This window comes from Schistocerca piceifrons, chromosome X (genome assembly GCF_021461385.2).
Source record: "Schistocerca piceifrons isolate TAMUIC-IGC-003096 chromosome X, iqSchPice1.1, whole genome shotgun sequence".
Lineage (NCBI taxonomy): Eukaryota > Metazoa > Arthropoda > Insecta > Orthoptera > Acrididae > Schistocerca > Schistocerca piceifrons.
Window position 1 is genome coordinate 418171625 of NC_060149.1, and position 27209 is coordinate 418198833.

Consider the following 27209-nt stretch of genomic DNA (forward strand, 5'->3'; position numbering starts at 1 on the left):
AATCGTGATAATGTCATCCAATTATTTTGTGCAATTTTGTATGTTTTGAATGAGATGTTGAAATTTGGTGATTGTGTTGACAACTGCAAAAGGTAAACGTAGATAACAATACTGCCCAGAAGGTGTGTTTATTACCATCATGTTTTGATTGGCCCTTTAGATGCAGCTAGCAATATGAATCAAATAAACTTATTTTATAAATAAATGTGCATCCCTTTGACCCGAAATGTAATACATCAGATAAGTTGTAGTGTCACGCTACAGCACATGCCCACTTGCCACCCATTTGTGTCAGCAGACGACAACAGCAGACATTGTGCATCTGTCACAAGCAAAGCAGACTGAAGTAGTCGAATCTCTCTCCACCATGCCCTGCCTTGCAGCAGCCATGGAGTTTTTCCAGAGAGAAGCATGCGATGGAAAGAGTTCTATGACTGGCACTTCCCCACATTAACATTGAATTAGTGACACGCTCACCTGAGTGAGACAGTGTTTCATAGTGAGTATCTTTTGTGCTGTGTGAACCTGAAGACAGGATGTGATACGAAGTGCAGTGACATTATTCTGGACACATACAGTTGCAGAAAAGACAAAGCCAATGAGTTCATATCACATGCTTGGCTCAGAACAGTGATTGCTGGCATCTGCAAAAACCTTGCTGAGCGCTAGTGGCAGAGCGTTAGCATTTTGTTCATATGGACCAGTTTCAGATGGATGTTCTTCATGCCACACATGGCAGTGTAATGAGATTGATAGGCTACTTCCACATCACATCTCAATAACAAGTGTATAAAAGTGGATAGCATGTCACATGTTTGCCATAATCTACCACGTATGTGCTATCATGTTTTCTTTTCTTGTATTTGCTAGGTGTGGAATAGTTGTGTATAATTTTCAACATTTACGATTCATTACTTGCCACTCACTGAAACTTTCAGTTCTGTGAGTCTACTGTGTGCTATAGGAATTATTTCCCCTGTGTCCATTTTTATTGCTATGTAATTTTATTGTGTCAGTGCTCTTCTGTCAGTTTTTATGTACTTGTGCCCTGTTCCAATAACAAAACTGAAAAATCAAAAGCACCTTCCATGTCCTTTTTGCCTTTCTTTTTCCCACTATTGTCCATATGTGCTAGTGCATTATAGGATTATGTGTGTGAGGTTAGTGGGGAAAGTATTTCCCTACACTCGTGGCCCTCGACTGAACAACCCCGACCATCCAGCTTCTGCTCACTGCACCGGGTCACGTGCATAGTACAGCTGCACCGTGCATCCATCCCCACCCCTCCATCACGGTACGGACCGATCCCACTACACCGCCCCCCCAGTGGGTCCAGCAGTCCCCACTGACAGCATAACCCCCACCACCATCACCACCACCCCTGACCCGCAGGCACAGATGGACAGATTCCAAGCATTCCTAAGCCACTTTGCACAGATTGCAGATGCTGCCACCAAACAGGCCATGCACACTCTTCCACCCATCCACTTGCCATACATCTGCTGCCATTAAACATATGTGACTCACCTGTGGTTTACTTCTGCAGAGGCAATATTCACAGGCTCTTCCATCTCAAATGACACACACACAGTTTGCACATTCCGTTGCACAACTGGAACCTTTGATCAATGTGGGGGCATGTGACATCATTGCAGACCCACCACAATCTGGGAAATTCACTGCCTTACATGCCTGGCTCACAGAATGACTCAGCATACCAGAATTTCAGCACACAGTCACATTATTCTCATTCGAGGAGTGCGCCCAACATGTTGCTAATGGCAACTAGGCACATGTGTTTGCCTGCTGCAAAATGCACGGTGCTAGCGATGCAGGAGTTTCAGAGTGCCAATGCAGTCCCTTGACTCACTCACTATCTCTGTCACCATACAGCATCACAATGCCCATGGGCATGACCGCACACTTGCACAACATGCATCATCCCTCATTCCCCCAACCGCCGTGCTCGACATTATGACTGACAGCACGCACGCTTGTACAGGCACAACCCTATCTCCTCCCACTCCCCCGCCTGACTAATTCATGATAGACGTGGAGTGCGTGGGGCGAGCGATTATTGTTGTTAGCATGAGCGTTTTGGCAGAGATGCTATAAACTGCAGTGTGCAGGGGCCCCAAATCCAACAGCAACTGGCAGTAGGCACTCCTGGCTGCTCTGTGGTTTTGCAGTGCCTATTTGTACCCGATCATGGTAACCTCCACACCTTGCCACCCTACCTACTCAACATAGATCTGGACCTTTCCATCTATCCTCACTTCTGATGCCCTTACCCCTCCCTGCATCAAATGGCTCTGCCATTAAGGCCTACTGTTTCCATGTCCAATCCATTGACCTGGGCCTGGGTAGAGATTTCCTGTGGACCTTCACTGTGGCTAACATTATGGACTCTACCCATGGTGTCAATTTTATTGTTCACTATGACCTCCTGCTCGACCTGGCAAACCACTGTATTGGCAACACCATCTTCTACCGTTCCACCTCGTGTCAATCCTAGTCTATCACCTCTTGTTCCACCAAACAGCTCTCCTACACTTGCCGGTTTGCCTACCACCTCACTGCATTCCCCCTCCACACCCGCCCTTCCAGCATTCCCTGTGAGGTTCACCACCACACGTGGCACTACTTGACCATGATGCCTGGGCTGCCAGTTTTCCTCTGCCCTCACCCCCTTCTGCCTAACAAATAGAGAGCCACACAGGCTGAAATTGTGCAGCAATTGCTACAAGTGTGCTCTGGCCCACCAAGAGTCCATGGGTTCCTGCCCAACACATCATGCCAAAGATAGATGGTGCATGGTGCCTGTGTGAGGACTTCAGGATGCTTAACTCCAAAATGATGCCCAATTGTTACCACTTTTGTGCAGTTATGGTGACTCTCTAAAAGATTCCCTCACATGACACTCTGCAATTTGGTCTACCACTTTGTCTCCTCTATCTATAGTCCTATTAGATTTTCATGTGGTCCACAAGGTGGATTTGAGCACATCTGCCATCAAACTCGTGTACGGACAGCCGCTCATCCTCCCAGGTGACCGTATTGAGCCCCAGCCCCAGCTGCCCATAACCTGCATCCCAGCCTTCATGCTGCAGCTCCATAACTCAGTGGTCTCCCAGGAGACATAATGAATGCCAGCCCTTCATGCACTGGGATCTCAGCGCATGTACACACGCAATGCTCTGGATGGATGCCTGCCAGCTGCCACTCCACCCATGGTACTCAGGCCCACACCATGTTCTCCCACGTGCCACAAAGACATTCTGCTTGTGTCTCCATGGCACTGCCATCGAGGTCTCAATCAATTGCCTGAAGCCATCATACACGCTCGACCTCGCAAGCCCTACGCAACACTGTCCATCAAGATCGAGGCTGCCTTGCTGTTCACTCTGCCAACCAACCTATTAGAGCTGACAATGGCATTAGTTAGCATCCCCCCCCCCCCTCCCTCTCCCACCCCCTACCAGACCTTTGCCCAGCCACTGCACCCAACTCATCAGGTGAAAATGCCATGTACCTGACACCGAGGGCCAGTTATCACTGCCCAATTGCCAGCGCATGCTCCCGGGGCGATGCATGACCGAGCCTACAACCATGGATTGCCTGTAGTGGATGCCCACATCACCAACACAATATGGTGGGCAGTATACCACCCACAGGGTGGTCACACAAAGCAGCAAGTTGTTGTTAGCTGATAGGGATCAATGAGTGCAAATTTTCTGAAGAGTTCTTGTTTTTTTAAAAAAATGAGGGACAGAATGTCAAACTGGCCGACTGTAAGCAGGAGAGGCACCACAGGACATTTTAATTTCCACTATCCTGAATATGATTTGATGGCATCCATTACAAAATATACACATTTAAATTCTACAGAGCGAAGTATAGTGACGTGCGATAGAAGAATGCTGTGTGAGGAGATGAGGTCCTGCTCTTTGGCACACTTATGACCAAATAACATGTCACATATGTTTCATGCACCAGACTCTTCAGAAAGATGTGTGCTACAAAATGAACATATTTTTGAAAATTCTCTCCCCCCCCCTTTTTTTTTCCCCCCCCCATCACGTGACTCGTGTTTACATTTAATGATTTTGCTGTTTCCTCTTCGTTTACTGCTCTCACATCAAATGAAAACAAAACAGATTTCTGTGGCCAGGACCTATTACGTGAATTAAAATACATTCACATAATTACGGAAGGCTAAAATGTGTTATTAGTTGCAGATTTTATTTTATTTCCACCTTTCTGACAGTTAAGCATTAATTGCCTTGCAGAACAATGAAGTTATTTTTGTCGGTGTGCCAAAAAAATTTTCTTTTATTAATCTTTTCCGCTGAGGGAGACAATATATTTGAAATGAAGTGTTTAATTCCACACACTGTTCACTGCATTTCAAGTGCACGTTTTCAACTTCTAGCACGTTTGGCATTATGCCACAATAAAGAATCAAACATAAGATAACACAGTACTGGTACTCCAAGAAAATTTACATCCCAAAAACCACATTGAAAAACTTAATATCAGGTCTTGGCCTACTTCACTGGAAATCTGGACATACTTTAAATGTGCACATTTTAGTATGGATCACGAAATTCCAATCCTCTTGGAGTATCCTCTGACATCTAGTTTCTTTTATGACATAATATAAGATCTTTTAATGTTTTACACGTACAAACATATGGCCTCTCTATGACATCGTAGCTGCGCAAGCGTGGTGATGCCTGTCATCTTACACTCTCTGGCAACTGCAGAAATGAACCTATTTCTAACAGGTCGCAGGAAAATATTCCAAATGGTGGTTTGAAAAGTGTTACCATCCAAGTACCATTCTGGCATTTACACCGGAACTATGTGTTATAATGTACAATGAATTTCTTAAATCACAGAGCGTTTAACTCTCATTTAAAACTCAACTCTTTGATGACGAGCCATTTAGATGAATTTCGAGCCCAGATCATCAGACATTAATGTCGTTATTAAAAATTTTACTGGCATCTTTGTGTGATATATCTTAAATTGTAATATGCGCATAAAAGACCAACATTGTATTATTATATGTGAAAGCTTTGCGTTTCGTGTAGCAACACTGTGTATGTTAATTTGAACTGTTAACTTTTTCTGTTTGTGTGTTCACGCTACTTAACAGCGATGTTGCTATTGGTTGACTACATCACGTGCCCTAAGCTCTGAATACCCACTGTGATCGGCTGGTGAGATCACGTGACATGAGCTATGACTGGCTTACAAAAGCGCATCACAATCTCGATTTCAATACTTCAGAAAGTAACATGCGGTGTTTGATGGAATTCGAATTTATACTTTCGTAATATGAAAATATGCAACGTACATGTTGCTGCACCTCAAAGATCTTTCCAAAACGCGTTTTTTTTTCTGTGTTTAGTTTTCTAAAGTGCCAGGAAATTCTACGTCTATGTATAAAACCATAATCATTCAAAGGAATTATATGTTATACAGTTCTGAGAGAAAATATACTGTCAGTTAACAGGGAAAAAGTACGTTTTCACCTGGGAGAAAGTGTATTTTTAACCGGGAAATCCGGGAATTTTTGCCAGAACAATGTGATCATCACTCTCCATAAGATTCTTGCATGGATCCTTGTGAACCTAGAGTTTAGGTCTGTCTCAGGTCATAAATTGTGCCAATGTTTCGACTATGTGACTGGAGTTTTCCATACAGGCGTATCATTGTGATGACTTCATCTTCCTGTACCTCAAAAGGCAGTACAAAAATACAGATCTTTCAAAGGCCAAGTCCAGTGTGGTCCACGTCCACTGGGCAGGCAGCTTCAGAAGTCATCGTACCATGAACGACGCTGCTGACAGTCGATAGATGAATCCCAAAGAGATTGTCACGAGTGATCTTGACATCATTGTGTAAGGAGTGCTCAGCAGCCAGTGCTTTGGGTCATGCATATGCATTCAGAAAAGTGAGATTAAGAGTGTTCTTCTTGTAAGAGTTGACCGTGATATTTTGTTCAGCTTAGAAGTGCAGTGATGTGAAAGTAAATAAATGCAATGCACACTCAGTGGCAAGCACAGCTAAGCATGATCTGCACTGCAGAACTGCCAAAGGTAGACTCTGGTGTGGTTCACACTTGGAGGGATCAGAATAAAGAAAAATACCTGCTCCTATGTAGGGATTTCTTCTTCTTCTTCTTCTTCTCTGTAATTTTTTTTCATAGCAAATAAAAATCTCTGGTGCTCTAAAATGAATGATGGTCTTTATAAATTAAAAAAAAATATTTCTTGACAACATGAATAAGTGTACTTTTTCAACATCAGTTTTTTTTTCCCAGATCATGTATCATAGCAAATATCTTTTTACCTTTTTTTTTATTTCTTCAGATCACATAGGACGCCCTCCATGTGAAAAATAATGATTTTTAATTAGCATCAATAACAAACAAAACATAAAGGGAATTAAAGAAAACACCTTCCTGGCAGAACAAACAAAATTGCATCCACGTCCCATCATCTTGTGGGTAGATGCACTCTGACTCCCAAGGCAGTCAGGCATGTTCTGGGCATGTCTTCATGAAGAATATTCCATTTTGCCAGTACATTGGACTGAGTCCTGGTATAACACAATCACACTGAAATCACCTTCTCATACCTGGGACACCCCAGCTGCAGGGGGGATCGAAGAAGGCACTACCCAAAAAGTTGGCACAGTACTGATGGTATCATGGATAGTGCATGAGAAAAGTAAAGCGATCTTGCAGGAATGTCCAAAAATCAAGAACACTCCTATACCTTGAGGGAACAAATAAGAGATCGAGAGGCCCTTTATCCAGATCACAGCAGTGGTCTTCGCACATGGGAAATAAGTCTCATCTGAGAACAGAAATGATTGCAGTGTAATGGCATGAGGAGCTGTACATAGAAGAAACTGGGCCAAGGCCACCATCTGGAGGAGACTTTGCAGATAAGACCCGCTCGTAAAAAGTAGCCGAACACTGCCTGCAGTCTGTGTGCTATTGATTTTGGCATCAGTAAAATCCGTGCAGAATGGGGTAGTCGCAAGACTAGATGAGTGTTACCAACTGTTGTAACATGTCAAATGCTCTCAGGACGTTGCCGCGAATGTTCGGGCGGATTGCTAGAAGCAGATGTTTGTAATTAAATGAGATCGTGCACTGTATATCATGCATGAAGGTGATCCCCAAACATTTGAGTTGTCCACTAATTGGCAATGGAGCCACACTCTCTGCTGGGAGACCTCTTCCGACAAACATAGCACAAGATTTTGTCAGGTTCACATTGCTGCCTGCAGCAGTGCCTCACGCACTTCATCCACCGATAGTACCAAGAACACCACATTATCAGCATAGGTCCGACAGATGAAAGCATGCCCCCTCATTGGTATCCCTGTCAACCGACTCCTCAAACCATGTAACAATGGCTCAAGGGTGATGGCGAAAAGGAGCATTGATAGTGGACATCCTTGATGGACCAACCGCATGATATTAATAGGGCCCGCCACAAGACCATTGACCAGCACTCGCGACGTGGCACCTCGAAGGAAAATGGTTCAAATGGCTCTGAGCACTATGGGACTTAACATCAGTGGTCATCAGTCCCCTAGAACTTAGAACTACTTAAACCTAACTAACCTAAGGACATCACACACATCCATGCCCGAGGCAGGATTCGAACCTGCGACCATAGCAGTCACGCGGTTCCAGACTGAAGTGCCTATAACTGCACGGCCACACCGGCCGGGTATCTCGAAGGAGTCGCAAGACGATGTGTGTAATCTGTGGGGGAAGGCCATCCATTGGAATACGTTTTCTAGAAAGTCATGACTCACTCTATCAAAAGCATGGTCGAAGTCCACTGTCACTAAGGCACCATGACTGCAGCAGGTCATAGTCAGGGCTATGACATCACAGTAATCGCTGAGTGGGGTCAGAATCTTACTGTCACCACCAAAGGATGTTTGATCCAGAGAAATGACTTGAGGGATGATGCACTGAAGGCGAGTGACAAGAATCTGGGTAAAAATCCTTAAGTCACAATTTAACATGGCCAACGGCTGGAAATGTCCAACTCCCCGACCTTCCGATGCCTTGGGACCGGGATCAACAAGCCTTCTACGAATTTGGGTAGGAGGGAAAGGTCAGGCTTCATCAGTTCTTCATTCATTGCAGTCCAGTGTGAGCCCATGATGTTGTGGAATGTGTGGTAAAACTCCAGCAGAAACCCATCAAGGCCTGGGGCTTTGTTCATACATCCTTATGAAGAGAATCAGCCATAATTGTCGCTGTGAGGAGTTCTGCAGTAGCCCTATCGTGGGTATCTGTCAAGGAACGGAGAACATCAGTCATCACTGCCATGTTCTGGTCCTCTGCTGCATAGAATTGTTTGTAGTGATCCACTAAGATGTTTACGACATCATTCTGGGACGTCAGTTGGCGACCATCTGGCATGTCGAGGGCATTGACCAGCTTTCTCCGACACTGCTGCTTCTCTCAGATAATATGATGCATCGACGGGGGTTCTCCTAGTACACAGTCATGACATCTTGTGTGTACTATTGTGCCTTCAAGGCGGTGACACATAAGAGAAATTATCGTCACCTTAATCCACTGAATTTCAACCTGCCGTTGAACAGAGGGGTCATGGTTTGAGAGTTTCTGGAGAACTGTGAAGTAGTATTCCCTGGTATGTCATTGTCATAGCATTTTGTAGTGACCATAATTCATCATTTAACGACATAAAGCAGGCTTGGGGCCGTCGAGACATCACTGGAATGTTGAAGGATACGCTGGAAGGTGTCTCACACAGTTGTTCCACATCATCTGTACAACCTGCCTGCATTCTGGATCCTTGAGATGGGCAACATTCAGCTTCCACAGGCCTTGACCACGCCACACCTTCTGCCTCTGGAGCAAAACAGTGAAAATGTAGGCGATATGGTCGGAGAAGGCGGTAGGCCATAACTTAGCATCAAGCGAGGCAGTTATGATTCCTTGGGAAATGTAGACATGGTCAAGACAACTTGCTGAATAGCTGTTGCTGTACGTATATCCAGGTCGATCACCATGCACGTGGTCCCAAGTATTGGTGAGGTTCAGTTCATGCGTGAGCAGCTAGAGTTCCTGGCATGTAGTGAAATGGGGATGTTGGTCCTTCTGGGATAACACACAATTGAAGTTGCCACCAAGAATAATATGGTTGTAGCACCCATAAACAAAGGAGTGACTTGTTGTCAGCACATGGCGTGAGGTAAGAAACATAGCCATAGATAATGGGAAATGTCGCTAGTCGAACTTCCTGCAGAAGGGCAACATCAAGGTCCAATGCCCGCAACATTTTATGGAGCAATTGTAATTTGACAAGGGTGCCAGTAGTTTTGACATTGATGGAGCCAGTCCCATAAGCTTGTTGCGGAATTGGGACTACTTGGATGCTCATGGAGGTACGAAGAGCAGCAGTGAACAGGAACGTTGTCCCAGAAAGCTGCACGTCCCCATCCAGTAACCCTGTCGATTAGCAGTTGTGGGTTGGAGCAGCAGCATTTGCTGCTGTCACACCACGCGTCAGACCACGCAAAGGTGTGTGGATGGCATGCGTCCACTGGAGTACCTGTGGAGTAAAAAGGCGGCATCACGTTGGCAGTGGAAGAGTGGTGCTGGCCCCGCTGCTGTTCAACATCCATAGGTACAGCGCCTGGTGCATATGAAGATGGTTGTACCTCCGACGGGGGGCAGGCTAGTGCTTCCACCATGGAATCATCGATTGTGGGAACATCTTGAGAGTTGTGTTCCTCATCATCTTGAGACTGCATCCTGCAGGTATCAGATGGGGCGATCCGCCATTTACGATGTCTCTTCGGCGACTGTTACTTGTGCATGTGATCTTCAGTGTCCAGAGATGCCTGGGTGTACAGATGGTCAGGCACAAAAGCATTGGTAGGCACAACCATGGAGTCAAGGGCCATCCCCTGTACTAGAGATTGTTCACCACTACACATGATGGGAGGAGGAGGCAAGGGTGTCAGTCCGTTCGTAACAGACTGAGGCATTACCGGAGACGACGATGTGTCATTAGTAGGAACCAGTGGTGATCGCGGTCAGGGGTCATTATGGAGAACTTCGACAATCATCAGCAGGAGGGTCGTCAGAGCAGTCATGGCCTGCAAGTCCCCTGGCGGTAACTGTGTAATTCTGCGTTGCAGACAGCTGGAACAGAGCTGTTCTTCTCTGCCACATCCCGAGCATGTCATCAGGTGGCCATCATAAATTATAATTGCATGGCAGCCACCAGTATATAATTAGTATGGCACATGTTTGGTTAGCTGTATGCAGATCTGTCGGACTCCATTGAGAACTGGGTATGTAGTGAATTGAACCCACTTTTCAGCTGTCCGCTGCTCGTGGTCTAGTGACTATTGTTGCTACCTCTGGATCACAGGATCCTGCGTTCAATTCCCGGCCGGCTCGGGGATTTTCTGTGCCTGGGGACTGGGTGTTTGTGTTGTCCACATCATTTCATCATCATTCATGAAATTGGCAAGTGTGGACTGTGTAAAGATTGGAACTTTGTACGGGCGCTAATAACTGCACAGTTGAGTGCCCCACAAACCCAAATATCATCATCATCACTTTTCAGCTGTATGACTAATCACCTTTCCATATGGGTGGAATGCAGATACCACTACCTCTGAAGGCACCTCAAAAGGGAGTTCAGATATCCTGACCGTCCGCAGTCTAATTCCGGCATGTTCCACAGTTAAATTACTGATGTGTCCATCAGTGACGGAACTTAAGACCACTTCGAGAAGCAATTAGAATTTTGTCACATATGTCTTTGTTAACCAACTTCACGTATACCACACTGCTCACTATAGACAGGTGGGTAACAACAAGATCATTGCAATCAATCTTGACTTCGTCTCTGATAATTTGTTTGATTTCAAGTGCTTATGGTCGGATATAGTCAGGTGAAAAACTAATCTTCAGTGTTGATTTTCTGTGGGAATAAGCCATTCTCTTTCAAAGGAAATACAGCACACTAAGATGTCAGAATCACATAAACAACTCTGAGAGCGAGCTGTGCAGCGATGACGTAAAGACGTCCGCCCTGATAGCATACCAAAAGACGACTATTTAACCCAGGACCTCCAGGGGCAGAGTCTAGTGCTCTACCTGGTAGCCCACTACAGCTACATTGTATTATTTAGTTTGTTACAGTTTTAGATATCACCAGAGATGGAGTAAGTTACTATGAGCATGTAATTTAGCATGCACAAGAGAATGGAGCATGCCGTTTTACATGCTTGTTCCTATAACTTGTACACATCATGATAACATAGTTTTAAGACAAATTTAGAAATAACAATATTTTGTTTTATTGAAAACATTGGCAACCCTATTATACATCCGAGGGACACAGCTAATATTACATCTGTTTTTGCTGAAGATTTACCATCCAATATATCACACTGGGCTCTATCAGACAAAAATTCTTGAAACCAATCACATATATGGCATGATTGTTCATATAATGATATCTCCAATAGCAGCTGACAGCATAGTGTAATGTCAGACCCCATTCAGAAATCTACGTGCTTGCCCACGTCTATTATATGTAATATATTGTGTGTGAAGCACTCCAGCTGTTTTTCACATGAACAGGATTTACTGTATCTGTGCTAACTTTTGTTTTTCTCATGGAAAATTATCATGCTTTAGCTTAAAATATGTCACAGGCTCTTTTAACAAACACGATAATGGATGAAACTTTCTAGCAGAATAAAATTGTGTGTCGGGCCGAGACTCGAACTTGGCCTTTCGCGAGCAAGTGCTTCACCAACTGAACTACCCAAACACAACTGACAGCCTGTCCTCACAGCTTTCCTTCTGCTAGTACCTCATATTCTACCTTCCAAACTTCACAGAAATTCTCCTGTGAAACTTGCAGGACTAGCACTGCTGGAGAAAAGGCTACTGTGGAGACTTGGCACAGCCACAGCCATTTCCAGAATGAATCTTTCACTCTGCAGCGGAATGTTAGTCCTACAAGTTTCCTTCTGTGGAGTTTAGATGGTAGGAGATGAGGTACTAGCAGAAGTAAAACTGTGAGAATGGGTTGTGAGTCATGCATGAGTAGCTCATTTGTCAGAGCACTTGCCCATGAAAGGCAGTCTCGAGTTGGAGTCCCAGTCTTGCACACAGTTTTAATCTTACAGAAAGTTTCATGCCAGCATTCGCTCTGCTGCAGGATGAAAAATTCATTCAGGGACAATGCATGTTTCTATGTAAACAAATCCATTATTTTATTCTTCTTGTAATTGAGAGTGACCTGTACTCACTTCATCTGTGTGGGACTTTTCTCTGTACAACACAGTCTTGAAAACTGTGACAAATAAAAGTTGCTATTGCTGCAGTATATTCAATGTAGAATGTTAAAGGAACTGTGTCAGAGGCTGGAGCCTTCTTTGCTTTGCATAGCATCAATATTTTTTTCTCACTTTTAGTGATTTTTATTTCAATATCACTCATGATCAGCTCTGTGTAGTGGTTACACGAAAAAGCTATAGTTGGACCCTTGTGCATAAATGTAATTTTAATGCTAAAATTTAGTATTTTTACTTCTTAATTGTTGTCTTCTATTTTGACACCAGACTGTTCCACAAAAGACTGACTGGAAAGTTTTAAACTGTTCATAAACTTCCCGTAGGAACAGAACGCAATAAGATTTCCTGAAAGGTCTTACTAGAAGTTGTTGTCACTTTCATGCATAGCTATGCACAGTTTGTCACTTTACTTTTTGTCACTTAGTTCTTTTCTATTCTCTTGTGCAAAATCTCTGTTTATGTAACTTTACCCAAGTGGTAACATTAATGCAATGTGAGATTTGCCATTTGGTATGTATCTTGTGAGGCCATGATTAGTGATTTCTTAGAGCTTTTCCCAATTATATTTGCCACATCCATACTTTTTCTGTTCTACTTGGAATTAGGTAGAAACAAAGTTCTCGATCACTCGCACAGATGCATGGAGATCAGTAGAACAAAGTGCCAGTTCTATGTGGTCAGTAATGAAAGATCTCATGCAGTGAACAGCTGATCAGAAGGGAAGTCCAGAATACAGCAGAGGCTGTAATAAAGAGTGATAAATCCATTTGGAGAGAAATCCAAATCAAGCAATGTAAACAGGAACATTGGAATTCAGATAATCATATGATGTACAGACAGAGGCATCATTGAGTAAATGAGCGTGCCTGAAAAGTGGCTGGCCACAGTAGTTTTCATAGTGACTGCACCTACTTCAAGTGCTTGTTATGTCCTCCTCAGCACCTAGTGTGAACTCTATTGCTACACAGCCTGAAGATCTCTGACTCCATATCTGTATCAGTACTCTAGTGGGTAAGAGGTTGGGTACAGTTTATAATTGACAAGCATAAAAATAAAAAATTATTTATTGGTTCATTTTAATGACTCCCTGATGCAGATGATACAACTGCTGTAAGTCTCAAAGAAAACTTGAGTCTCACACCCTACTCATACAATTATAGTTGGTGGTGACTTCAATTTGCCCATGATATGTTATTCCACGCTGTACGGGATTAATTTATTTAGTTAACTGGCTTTTGGTGTACTAGGTCATCATCAGCCATTAACTGAGCTTAGCCTTGTAAGACAAAAACCAGTTAACTAAATAAATTTATCCTGTAGAACATACACAACATTTTGCTTTTCATTTTTATGGTATTCTACCAAGAAGCAACAGTAGAATCAGTTAACTGTTTCGTATTATTCAAATAAAAGTGGATCATTATGAAATTCATGAACATTTTATTGTAATAATTTATTGTACTAAATAAATTACAGTTTTACATTTCATGTAGTATTTCATTCTTTTCTATCAAACAAAATCTCATAAACTGACTGTCCAGCATAATTACCACAAAACAACATGCATTACTGTACTGAAATGAAGGGTTACAAAAGCATCTTTTGCACAATAGTTCATACTTTACTTGTAATTTTCAATCACAGTCAAAATTTTCAATGCATTGTTTACAGGGTACTGTTGACATTTGTAGCGGTAATCGTGATTCTGGGTACAGCATATGATGTCATTATTTGGCAGCCTCATCTGAGAGAAATAACAGCACATGGCACGTCCCAGAAAACAAAAGTCCACAGTGTTAAAGAGAACATGGAGGTAGCCATCACCAACCCTAAAATACATGAAAACAATAATGATAATAGTTACAGCAACAACTACAGTGAGAGTAAGAAGTTTTCTTTTTATGCCATACTTCCAGATGGATGGTTAAGCAAATAATGTTTATCATAATAGTATCCTTTAACTGTTACAGAAACTGATTGTTACACAAGCAAATCAACATCTTCCACAAGAGAGAAAATTGTGCAGGGGCTTGGTAAGTGATGCTAAATATCACAACTTGATACCTTATTTCATTTCAGCGATGTACAGGGTGATTCAAAAAGAATACCACAACTTTAGGAATTTAGTTTCTAATGTTCCCATACTGACAGTACTTTTATAGAACAAAATATTATTCCACCTTCTCCTTTTTTGTTTTGTGTAAACATCCAAACAGTGTCAGAAGGTGACAATCTCAATAATGCTGAAAAAACCCAAGAAGTCTCTAACTTTTCATAATATGCAATCATTTTATTGTTAGGGGTAGGCTTTTGGTAACAGAACAGAGACTATTTTTACTCCTGCTGTGAGGAGTGTGTCTTCCAGTTGTCATTGGAGTCACTGAAGGATGTAGAGTGGCTCATAAATGCTATCACGGATGCTGCCTTATGTAATAAGAACTAACAGACTACAGGTTTCCCACAGGTTACCTTGCGTAAGTTTTCTTTCAGGAATGATTATTCCATCAGTGAGTTAGTTGATTTTGATTCTCGGATTTTTTTTCTTGTTCAGATTTCCTTCTGTCATTTGGAGACCTTATTCATACTGACAAAGAAACAGCCAATAGGACTATTTTTTTACAGTATAAGAATTTACTGTGGACATTGGCCCTTAGACATCAAGTTTCCACTCATACAGCAGAAAAATACTAGAGCACGATAATGTGTTTCCGAAATAGCTTCATTCTCACTACTTTGATATGTCATACATCATTTCTTTAAAATGAAGTCCTGGGTGTTGAAGTTGTGATCTAATCTTCAGTACATACAGTACGATACATTTTATATCATGTACCTAACTAATTACAAGGTTCAGCTTAATGAATTTGACTTTGAACTGAGAATTATCCATCTATTTATTTATTTTTTTTTTGGTCCTGTGACATCTCATGCTGATATAGGACAAATCAGTATAAAACACAGAGTTACATATTTGTAATGTTACTGCTTGCATGTTGTTGTTGTTGTGGTCTTCTGTCCTGAGAGTGGTTTAATGCAGCTCTCCATGCTACTCTATCCTGTGCAAGCTTCTTCATCTCCCAGTACTTTAACTGCAACCTACATCCTTCTGAATCTGCTTAGTGTATTCATCTCTTGGTCTCCCTCTACAATTTTTACCCTCCAATCTGCCCTCCAATGCTGAATTTGTGATCCCTTGATGCCTCAGAACATGTCCTACCAACTGGTCCCTTCTTCTTGTCAAGTTGTGCCATAAACTCCTCTTCTCCCCAATTCTGTTCAATACCTCCTCATTAGTTATGTAATCTACCCATCTAATCTTCAGCATTCTTCTGTAGCACCACATTTCAAAAGCTTCTATTCTCTTCTTGTCCAAACTATTTATTGTCCATGTTTCACTTCCATACAAGGTTACACTCCATACAAATACTTTCAGAAACGACTTCCTGACACTTAAATCTATACTCGATGTTAACAAATTTCTCTTCTTCAGAAACGCTTTCCTTGCCATTGCCAGTCTACATTTTATATCCTCTCTACTTCAACCATCATCGGTTATTTTGCTCCCCAAATAGCAGAACTCCTTTGCTACTTTAAGTGTCTCATTTCCTAATCTAATTCCCTCAGCATCACCCGACTTAATTCGACTACATTCCATTATCCTCGTTGTGCCTTTGTTGATGTTCATCTTATATCCTCCTTTCAAGACACTGTCCATTCCGTTCAACTGTTCTTCCAAGTCCTTTGCTGTCTCTGACAGAATTACAATGTCATCGGCGAAACTCAACGTTTTTATTTCTTCTCCCTGGATTTTAATACCTACTCCATATTTTTTTTTTTTTTTTTTTTTTTTTTACTGCTTGCTCAATATACAGATTGAATAGCATCAGGGAGAGGCTACAACCTTGTCTCACTCCCTTCCCAACCACTGCTTCTCTTTCATGCCCCTCGACTCTAATAACTGCCATCTGGTTTCTGTACAAATTGTAAATAGCCTTTCGCTCCCTGTATTTTACCCCTGCCACCTTTAGAATTTGAAAGAGAGTATTCCAGTCAACATTGTCAAAAGCTTTCTCTAAGTCTACAAATGCTAGAAATGTAGGTTTGCCTTTCCTTAATCTTTCTTCTAAGATAAGTCGTAAGGTCAGTATTGCCTCACGTGTTCCAATATTTCTACGGAATCCTAGCTGATCTTCCCCGAGGTTGGCTTCTACCAGTTTTTCCATTCATCTGTAAAGAATTCGTGTTAGTATTTTGCAGCTGTGACTTATTAAACTGATAGTTTGGTAATTTTCACATCTATCAACACCTGCTTTCTTTGGGATTGGAATTATTATATTCTTCTTGAAGTCTGAGGGTATTTCGCCTGTCCCATACATATTGCTCACCAGATGGTAGAGTTTTGTCAGGATCGGCTCCCCCAAGGCCGTCAGTAGTTCTAATGGAATGTTGTCTACTCCCTGAGCCTTGTTTCGACTAAGGCCTTTCAGTGCTCTGTCAAACTCTTCACGCAGTATCGTATCTCCCATTTCATCTTCATCTACATTCTCTTCCATTTCCGGAATATTGTCCTCAAGTACGTCGCCCTTGTATAGACCCTCTATATACTCCTTCCACCTTTCTGCTTTCCCTTCTTTGCTTAGAACTGGATTTCCATCTGAGCTCTTGATATTCATACAAGTGGTTCTCTTTTCTCCAAAGGTCTCTTTAGTTTTCCTGTAGGCAGTATCTATCTTACCCCTAGTGAGATAAGCCTCTACATCCTTACATTTGTCCTCTAGCCATCCCTGCTTAGCCATTTTGCAGTTCCTGTCAATCTCATTTTTGAGATGTTTGTATTCCTTTTTGCCTGCTTCATTTACTGCATTTTTGTGTTTTCTCCTTTCATCAATTAATTTCAATATTTCTTCTATTACCCAAGGGTTTCTACTAGTCCTCGTCTTTTTACGTATTTGATCCTCTGCTGCCTTCACTATTTCATCCCTCAAAGCTACCCATTCTTCTTCTGCTGTATTTCTTTCCCCCATTACTGTCAATTGTTCCCTTATGCTCTCCCTGAAACTCTGTACAACCTCTGGTTTAATCAGTTTCTCCAGGTCCCATCTCCTTAAATTCCCACCTTTCTGCAGTTTCTTCAGTTTTAATCTACAGTTCATAACCAATAGATTGTGGTCAGAGTCCACATCTGCCCCTGGAAATGTCTTACAATTTAATACCTGGTTCCTGAATATCTGTCTTACCATTATATAATCTATCTGATACCTTCTAGTATTTCCAGGATTGTTCCATGTGTACAACCTTCTTATATGATTCTTGAACCAAGTGTTAGCTATGATTAAGTTATGCTCTGTGCAAAATTCTACCAAACGGCTTCCTCTCTCATTTCTTTCCTCCAATCCATATTCACCTACTATGTTTCCTTCTCTCCCTTTTCCTACTCTCGAATTCCAGTCACCCATGACTATTAAATTTTCGTCTCCCTTCACTCCCTGAATAATTTCTTTTATCTCACCATACATTTCATCAATTTCTTCATCATCTGCAGAGCTAGTTGGCATATAAACTTGTACTACTGTAGTAGGTGTGGGCTTCGTGTCTATCTTGGCCACAATAATGCGTTCATTATGCTGTTGGTAGTAGCTTACCCGCACTCCTATTTTTTTATTCATTATTAAACCTACTCCTGCATTACCCCTATTTGATTTTGTATTTATAACCCTGTATTCACCAGACCAAAAGTCTTGTTCCTCCTGCCACCGAACTTCACTAATTCCGACTATATCTAACTTTAACCTATCGATTTCCCTTTTTAAATTTTCTAACCTACCTGCCCGATTAAGGGATCTGACATTCCACACTCCGATCCATAGAATGCCAGTTTTCTTTCTCCTGATAACGATGTTCTCATGAGTAGTCCCCGCCCGGAGATCCGAATGGGGGACTATTCTACCTCCAGAATATTTTACCCAGGAGGACGCCATCATCATTTAACCATACAGTAAAGCTGCATGCCCTCGGGGAAAAATTACGGCTGTAGTTTCCCCTTGATTTCAGCTGTTCGCAGTACCAGCACAGCAAGGCCGTTTTGGTTAGTGTTACAAGGCCAGATAAGTCAATCATCCAGACTGTTGCCCCTGCAACTACTGAAAAGGCTGCTGCCCCTCTTCAGGAACCACATGTTTGTCTGGCCTCTCAACAGATACCCCTCCGTTCTAGTTGCACCTATGGTACGGCCATCTGTATCGCTGAGGCACGCAAGCCTCCCCACCAACGGCAAGGTCCATGCTTCATGGGGGGACTGCTTGCATACAATATGTAAATTAAAATTTCAGTTCAGACATTACATTTTACTCTTAAAATTTTCATTAATTTACTGAAAGTGATGGGAAAATAGTTTTTGAGCAGTAAATGATACAATAATTGTATTAATACCTTACTCATGATTGTTTATCGAGCTAGTAAATCATTTAAATTCCTTGCAGAGCATACTGGGGTGATTCTCTTCGAATATGTTGCATTATTACAACATAACAAATAACTTTCTCATAACCAAAATTCTTTTTCAGTATTATTGTTCACTTATAGTTTCTTCACTTCTCGTTCCTCCATTACATAACTTTTCATTAAAATTTAGCACTGCAACTAACCACAACTTTAACAATTGCCTCCATAACAGCATCCAGTTTGGCCTAACAGTGGCCCATATATACACTCCTGGAAATTGAAATAAGAACACCGTGAATTCATTGTCCCAGGAAGGGGAAACTTTATTGACACATTCCTGGGGTCAGATACATCACATGATCACACTGACAGAACCACAGGCACATAGACACAGGCAACAGAGCATGCACAATGTCGGCACTAGTACAGTGTATATCCACCTTTCGCACCAATGCAGGCTGCTATTCTCCCATGGAGACGATCGTAGAGATGCTGGATGTAGTCCTGTGGAACGGCTTGCCATGCCATTTCCACCTGGCGCCTCAGTTGGACCAGCGTTCGTGCTGGACGTGCAGACCGCGTGAGATGACGCTTCATTCAGTCCCAAACATGCTCAATGGGGGACAGATCCGGAGATCTTGCTGGCCAGGGTAGTTGACTTACACCTTCTAGAGCACGTTGGGTGGCACGGGATACATGCGGACGTGCATTGTCCTGTTGGAACAGCAAGTTCCCTTGCCGGTCTAGGAATAGTAGAACGATGGGTTCGATGACGGTTTGGATGTACCGTGCACTATTCAGTGTCCCCTCGACGATCACCAGTGGTGTACAGCTAGTGTAGGAGATCGCTCCCCACACCATGATGCCGGGTGTTGGCCCTGTGTGCCTCGGTCGTACGCAGTCCTGATTGTGGCGCTCACCTGCACGGCGCCAAACACGCATACGACCATCATTGGCACCAAGGCAGAAGCGACTCTCATCGCAGAAGACGACACGTCTCCATTTGTCCCTCCATTCACGCCTGTCGCGACACCACTGGAGGCGGGCTGCACGATGTTGGGGCGTGAGCGGAAGACGGCCTAACGGTGTGCGGGACCGTAGCCCAGCTTCATGGAGACGGTTGCGAATGGTCCTCGCCGATACCCCAGGAGCAACAGTGTCCCTAATTTGCTGGGAAGTGGCGGTGCGGTCCCCTACGGCACTGCGTAGGATCCTACGGTCTTGGCGTGCATCCGTGCGTCGCTGCGGTCCGGTCCCAGGTCGACGGGCAAGTGCACCTTCCGCCGACCACTGGCGACAACATCGATGTACTGTGGAGATCTCACGCCCCACGTGTTGAGCAATTCGGCGGTACGTCCACCCGGCCTCCCGCATGCCCACAATACGCCCTCGCTCAAAGTCCGTCAACTGCACATACGGTTCACGTCCACGCTGTCGCGGCATGCTACCAGTGTTAAAGACTGCGATGGAGCTCCGTACGCCACGGCAAACTGGCTGACACTGACGGCGGTGGTGCACAAATGCTACGCCGCTAGCGCCATTCGACGGCCAACACCGCGGTTCCTGGTGTGTCCGCTGTGCCGTGCGTGTGATCATTGCTTGTACAGCCCTCTCGCAGTGTCCGGAGCAAGTATGGTGGGTCTGACACACCGGTGTCAATGTGTTCTTTTTTCCATTTCCAGGAGTGTAGATTCTTGATAAGGCAGGTTTTCTATAGTATTGTTTTAATTATGATTTCTGGTAATTTACTGTGGAGAAAATTTTGTACAAATAAGTTTAAACATAGCAGCATGGTCAGCAGCATATTAAACAAATATATCTGAGAGTAACTGTTCTGTGAAATACCAAGATTTTCCCATGATGCTAAAACTTTATCATTTTGTGTAAGGAACACTGTTGCAAAACATGCTGAAGATAAGTAAATTAAAATTGTTTACATTATGAACAATGAGTTTCATCATTATATAGAATTCGGTTAAGTTATTTACATTTGTAGATTGATTATTACTACTTGTGCTGTTATACAATGATTAGTGTAAGTTGAAAACTAAGACATGACGATACATACGGATTTATCGTGTATCATGTTGTTCTGGTATCACCTTTATTGAGTAGTTCAGTATGCAAATCTTGGTCTGTTACATTATACATTACATATGTATAATGATATTAAATACATGAAACTGATTGCTGTTAACAATACACAGTTTGACCATAAGTACATGCAGCTATGGTAATACAATTTATCACGCATATGATTGCTATAGAAAATACAGAGTTAGACATTACGTATGTATGATAGCAATAATGCAAATTACCATATACATTTGCTGTTATAGGTGTTTCACAAAATTTAATTAGCTGCGTGTACTTCTCATATAGCAGATATTTAAGGCAGTGTACTTAGAATATAAAATGGAATATCATAACTTCTTATGAAAAATACGCAGCCAGGTAATACGACTAATAATTTTGCATTACAAAATTCTGTATCATTTGGCAAATAATTCAGTTTTAGATGAAAATTTGTGGTCCATTAGAAATAACTTCTGCTTTTTTTTAATAGTCTTTCTTTCTTTACCAACTTGATATTCTTATTGTTTCACTATGAAGGACACATGTTCTGGCATGAGAGTTATGAATATTTTAGCAGACAGAATAGAAATGGTGTCAAACTAGTTTCACAAAGTCTCATGTTATTAAAGCCTCAGTGGCATCATTCTACTTTTGTAAGATATCACTGCACTGTTGTCTGTTCACTCGATGGGATTTGGAGGGTGGTATGATGATAGTCTGAGGCAGAGCTGTGATTGCGATAGCTTAAAAAACAGGTGAACCAGTCACAATTTCAGGCGGTGATCTCATGTGAATTCAGTGTTCTCTGGCATTTGGCTGCACCTAGTAGCAGCTCATGGCAGCTGATTTAAATGTTTCTTCTTCAGAGATATTAGTAGTGTACGATGAGCTGAGTGTGGGTGACGAAAACATTGTTGATACCACCATATTTGAAGAGACTATTCCCTCATACATATACAAACACGGAAGATTCAATATGGGCAGTAAAACTCTATACATGGTAAAATACATTCACATCTTGTTGCCTGAATCTCAAAGCACCATGTGAAACTTGTGATTCTAATTGTAAGTAATTATTAGTAAACTTATTGTGCTGACTTACAGTTTACAAGAAACATGTACCATAATGTTTACAACAGTAATGTTCCCAATAGCTTTCAGTTTAAATATTTGTGAAGTATGTTTATTTTTATTTCTGTTATATTTTTATTTCAGTTAAAATATTTGTGAAGTATTTTTATGATTCTTATTTGTGGATTGTACGGCAGTAGATAATGACACATTGGCTGACAGAAATTGAGGTAGTAAGCTCATTAGTACAACATTATTGGCCTAAAAACCTTATACTAAGCCAGGAGATAAAAGGGTAAGCCAGGCACTTCATCTTTCCTCCTCAAATTGCTGGAGGTGATTGCACAAGCCAAAGTTACCATTCCTCCAACATCCAGACAAAGGGAGGAAGTAAGATTAGGGTTTAATGTCCCATCAACAGTGAGATCATTAGTGACAGAGCATGAGCTCATTTTGGGGAAGGAAATTGGCTGTGCCATTTCAGAGCAACCATCTCAACATTTGCCTTAAGTGATTTAGGAAAATCAGAGAAAATCTAGATATGGTTGGGGATTTGAAATGTGGTCATCCCAAATACAAGTGTGGTGACTTACCACTGAGTCATCTCACTTGGTAATATCCAGTTGAGATAAAACGATAACAGACATCAGTGTGGATGTGTGTCATAGACGCAGGTGTCCACAAGAGATGGCACATGCCCCCTTCTTGAATTTAGGGTACAGACTATTTGTGCATTTCTAGAAGTGATTGTCTACAATGCTACTCAACAGCAGATTTAGCATTGATTTATCTAGCTGAATATTGGCCCTGGGTTACCCTTTACCCAAATAAACCAAAACATGTAACTTTCAAACCGTGTTTCGTTGAACTTCAGCTGTGGCCATCAGTTTTAAAAAATAGGTACATGTAAGAAGGCAGCAGTGTGATGCATTTTGCACAGAGAGAGACAGAGAATACCATATTTTACCGACTACAAAATGCTACAGACCAAAAAATGCACCTTAATTCTTAAGCAATTTTTTAAAAAAATAACATTTTTACCATTTTTATTATTAGATTGCGAAGCCAGACAAAAAAAGTTCTTACTTTATAAAACCAAACTGATCTTTAAAATCCCTGAAAATTGCTAACTGAACTTTCATCTTCTTCTTCCTTTTCATCATCATCATTGTCCTCTTCCCATTTACACTCATATTCAGAAAAAATGGAACACCTTGAACGACTAGCAATAGGACGTTCATATTCACGGGACATATACTGGAGTATGTTCTGCAAAAATGATTAGCATTTGAACCATGTCGGCCTGCAGATTCAAAGTCAACATCAATATCACTGCGCAACACCAAGTACTGGTAAAATGTCCCTGCGGCTCTTGCTGTCACTATAAACCAAAGGTAATAGAACAGTGTGACTTGAGCAGGCATGCACGACGCCTCACAGACATATGCGCAGACCGTACCGTCAGATCAATGAGTTTGAAAGATGGCACGTTATTGGCATGAGAGAATGTGGTTCATCCGTCTGGAAACTGCTGTTCACATGGGACAAAGTGTTTTGGCAGTGGAACAGGTGTGTGCAGAATGGTTCATGGAAGGCCATAGAATTCAATGAGATGGGTCAGGTCGCACCACCCAGACCCCTGGCCCCCGCCCGAGAAGATAGCACCTCATCCAAATGGCATTGCAGGACAGATCTGCATCCTCCTTGGCTCTGGCAGAACAGTGTAAGACATCGTACATTGTCTGAGGTGACAGTTCTTCACAGCATGGATTAAGTGCACATCGCCCACTACTCTGCCTACTTTTCACGAATGTGGAGAAACGTAGTAGATGGTAGTAGTGTATGGAACAGTGTCACTGGAGACAGGAATGGCGTCAGATAGTGTTTTCAGACAAATTCAGGTTCTGTTTTGTTGAAAAATATAGCTGCATTTTGGTTTGCCGCCAACAGGGACCGGCATCACAGGACTGCATTCACACAAGGCATGCAGCACCAACTGAAGGCCTTATGGTGTGGTGTGCTATTGGGTACAGGCACAAATTACAGCTGGTGTGTGTCCAGATACTGTGACCTGTATGACCTACGTGAATGACATCCTGCGACCCATAGCCATACCCTTTCTGCACGACGCCCCAGACCCAATTTTTCAGCAAGACAGTGCATGACCACATGCTGCCACACAAACCCAAGCCTTCTTGGTGTCACTGGATGTCAGCCTTTTACCCTGGCCCATCAGATCACCAGACTTGTCACCAACTGAAAATGTGTAGAATATGGTAAAACGGCGGGTGTAGCACTGTGACCCAATGCCAACCACCACAGATGAACTTTGGAACCAGGTGAGTGCAGCATGGATGGTTATGCAACAGGACACTATTTGCACCTTATATGCATTGATGCGATCATGTGTGGAACAAGTTATCAGGGCCCATGGCGGACCCCGTGCTTACTAGGCAACAGGTCACCTGCTGAACTGAGGTGGTTGAAATGCCAATAATTTCTGCAGAACATACTAATGTACATGTCCTGTGAATATGAACGTCCTACCTCTAGTTGTTCAGCATGTTCTGTTTTTCTGAACATAAGTGTAAGATGATCTTCACTGCCATTGTGAGCGTTACTTATGCTACACTTCTTAAAAGATTTATTACTAATGTCTTCTCTCACTCTGAACCATGACTGTTTTATCCACTGACCCACTTGTTTGATCATAGGTCATTTTAAAGCCTCCTTCGGTGTGAATTCATGTAGGGTTTCATTCATCCATTTGTCCCATTTCTCTTTTATAAACAGTTTAAATTGTTTATTTATTGAGACATCAAGAGGTTGAAATTGTGAAGTAAGTCCTCCTGGAAAAACAGCAAGCACTATCTTTTCCGGACTCGATTTCTTTTCCACAGAATTTTTCAAATTATTCATGTTTCTCACATCGGTGCACTGCTGCTGCCAGTTGAATCCAATGTTGCCATATAGAGATGTATGTTTCCCAGGGCACTGAGTATATGGTCATTTTTAAGACTGGTGGAAATTTTAAATCAAACACTGGGCATTTTTCTATTAATGTGGTGTATAAGATGCACCTGAATTTTGGAGGCAATTTTTTGAAGGAAAAAAGTGCATCTTATGTTCCGTAAAATATGGTACTTTGCGATATTCCCAGTGTGATCTCTCTCTATCCCATGCTTCACACTCCAGCTACTGCCACCTTCTCTGCTAACTGGAAACACAGGAGTGAGTGCTACATTCAGGCACAGTTCCAAAGTTGCTTCCATTCAATGCTGCCTTGATTAGAGGAAACAAAAAAAAAGTCATTTGGAGATTAGATTAGTTTTTCGTTCCATAGATCCGTGCTGAGGAGTTCCTCGTGGATGTGGAACATGTCAATTTTTTTTTTAAGCTGAACAATACTAATATATGAATACGTACAATACATCATTTGTTTCTATTAAAAAATTCGTCAATGGAGTAGAAGGAGTTGGCCACTAGTAAGTCTTTCAGGCTCTTTTTAAACTAATCTTTATGTGTAACTAAATTTTTTATGACTGCTGGCAAATTATTGAAGATGAGTGTTCCTGAGTAGTGGACCCCTTTTTGAACTAAAGTAAGTGCTTTTAAGTCCTTGTGCAGATCATTTTTGTTCCTGGTATTGTATGTATGAACTGAGCTGTTTGTTGGAAAAAGAGATAAATTATTTTGGCTAAATTTCATTAAGGAGTAAATATACTGAGAGGCAGTAGTTAGTATACCCAGTTCTTTGAAGAGGTTTCTACAGGACGTCCGTGAATTTACTCCACAAATAATACGTATTACACACTTTTGGACTCTGAAAACTTTTGTTTGACTTGAAAAGTTATCCCAAAATACTATACCATATGACATTATGGAATGAAAGTAGGCAAAGTATGCAAGCTTTTTCATTTTTATGTCGCCTATGTCTGCTAACACTCGAATTGCAAATACAGATTTGTTAAGGCTTTTCTGCAGTTGTGTGGTGTGATCCTCCCAACTGAATTTATTATCAAGTTGTAATCCCAGGAATTTAAGACTGTCAACCTCTTCTATCTGCTCTTCTTCATACTTTATGCATATGCTGGGTGGAAACCTCTTACAGGTTCTGAATTGCATTTAGTGAGTCTTTTCGAAGTTTAATGTCAGTGAGTTGGCTTTAAACCATTTATTAATATCCATGAAAATATCATTAGCAGAGCTTTCTAGAACGACACTCGACATACTATTTATTGCAATACTTGTGTCATCTGCAAACAAAACAAACTCTGCTTCTGGCAGTGTAACTGATGAGAGATCATTAATGTACACAAGAAAAAGCAATGGCCCTAAGATGGATCCTTGTGGGACACCACATGCAATTTCTTCCCATTCTGATGATGACTGATGACTTAATTCACTAGTCCCTTGCACTGACACCCTTTGTTTCCTGTTAGTGAGGTATGACTTGAACCATTTTGCAGCACTGCCCGTGACACCATAGAATTCTAATTTATTTAAAAGGATGTTGTGGTTCACACAATCGAATGCCTTTGACAAATCACAGAAAATACCTGCTGCTTGTAACTTGTTATTTAATGAATTAAGTACATTTTCACTGTAGGTGTAAATAGCCTTCTCGATATCAGAACCCTTCAGAAATCCAAACTGTGTTCTATATAATATGTTATTTGTGGTCAGATGGTTGAGAAGCTGCCTGCACATTACTTTTTCTAAAATTTTTGATAATGCTGGCAAAACTGAAATCGGTCTGTAGTTTGATGGTATCTCTTTATCGCCTTTCTTGAATAGAGGCTTAACATCTGCATATTTTAGCCAGTCAGGAAATGTCCCAGTTATAATTGACTGGTTACACAAGTAACTTAGAATTGTACTAAACTCACAAGAACATGCCTTAATTAACTTTGTTCACATTTCATCGTAACCACTAGAATGCTTTGTTTTTAAAGATTTTATTATGGAAGTTATTTCTTTTGGTGAAGTGAGTGACATATTCATGTACCTGAAGCTATTTGTAAAGACTAGTTTCAGATATTCTTTGGAGCCTTTGCTAACTGCATGATGTCACCTGCAGTGTCTCTCTCTATATGGCAACATTGGATTCAACTGGCAGCAGCAGTGCACTGATGTGACAAATATGAGTAATTTGGAAAATTCTGTGGAAAAGAAATTGAAACCGGAAAAGATAGAGCTTGCTGTTTTTCCAGGAGGACTTACTC

At 41.9% G+C, this 27209-nt stretch overlaps 1 protein-coding gene across 1 annotated transcript in view; it reads left to right on the forward strand.

Annotated features, from left to right (window-relative positions):
- The window catches only part of LOC124722392 (nose resistant to fluoxetine protein 6-like), a 324526-nt gene that overhangs the window by 143177 nt on the left and 154140 nt on the right, over window positions 1–27209 (forward strand). The window contains exons 4-5 of the mRNA XM_047247563.1: window positions 14068–14279; window positions 14367–14429. Coding sequence (XP_047103519.1) covers window positions 14068–14279; window positions 14367–14429 — 275 coding nt within the window. The remainder of the gene's footprint in view (window positions 1–14067; window positions 14280–14366; window positions 14430–27209) is intronic.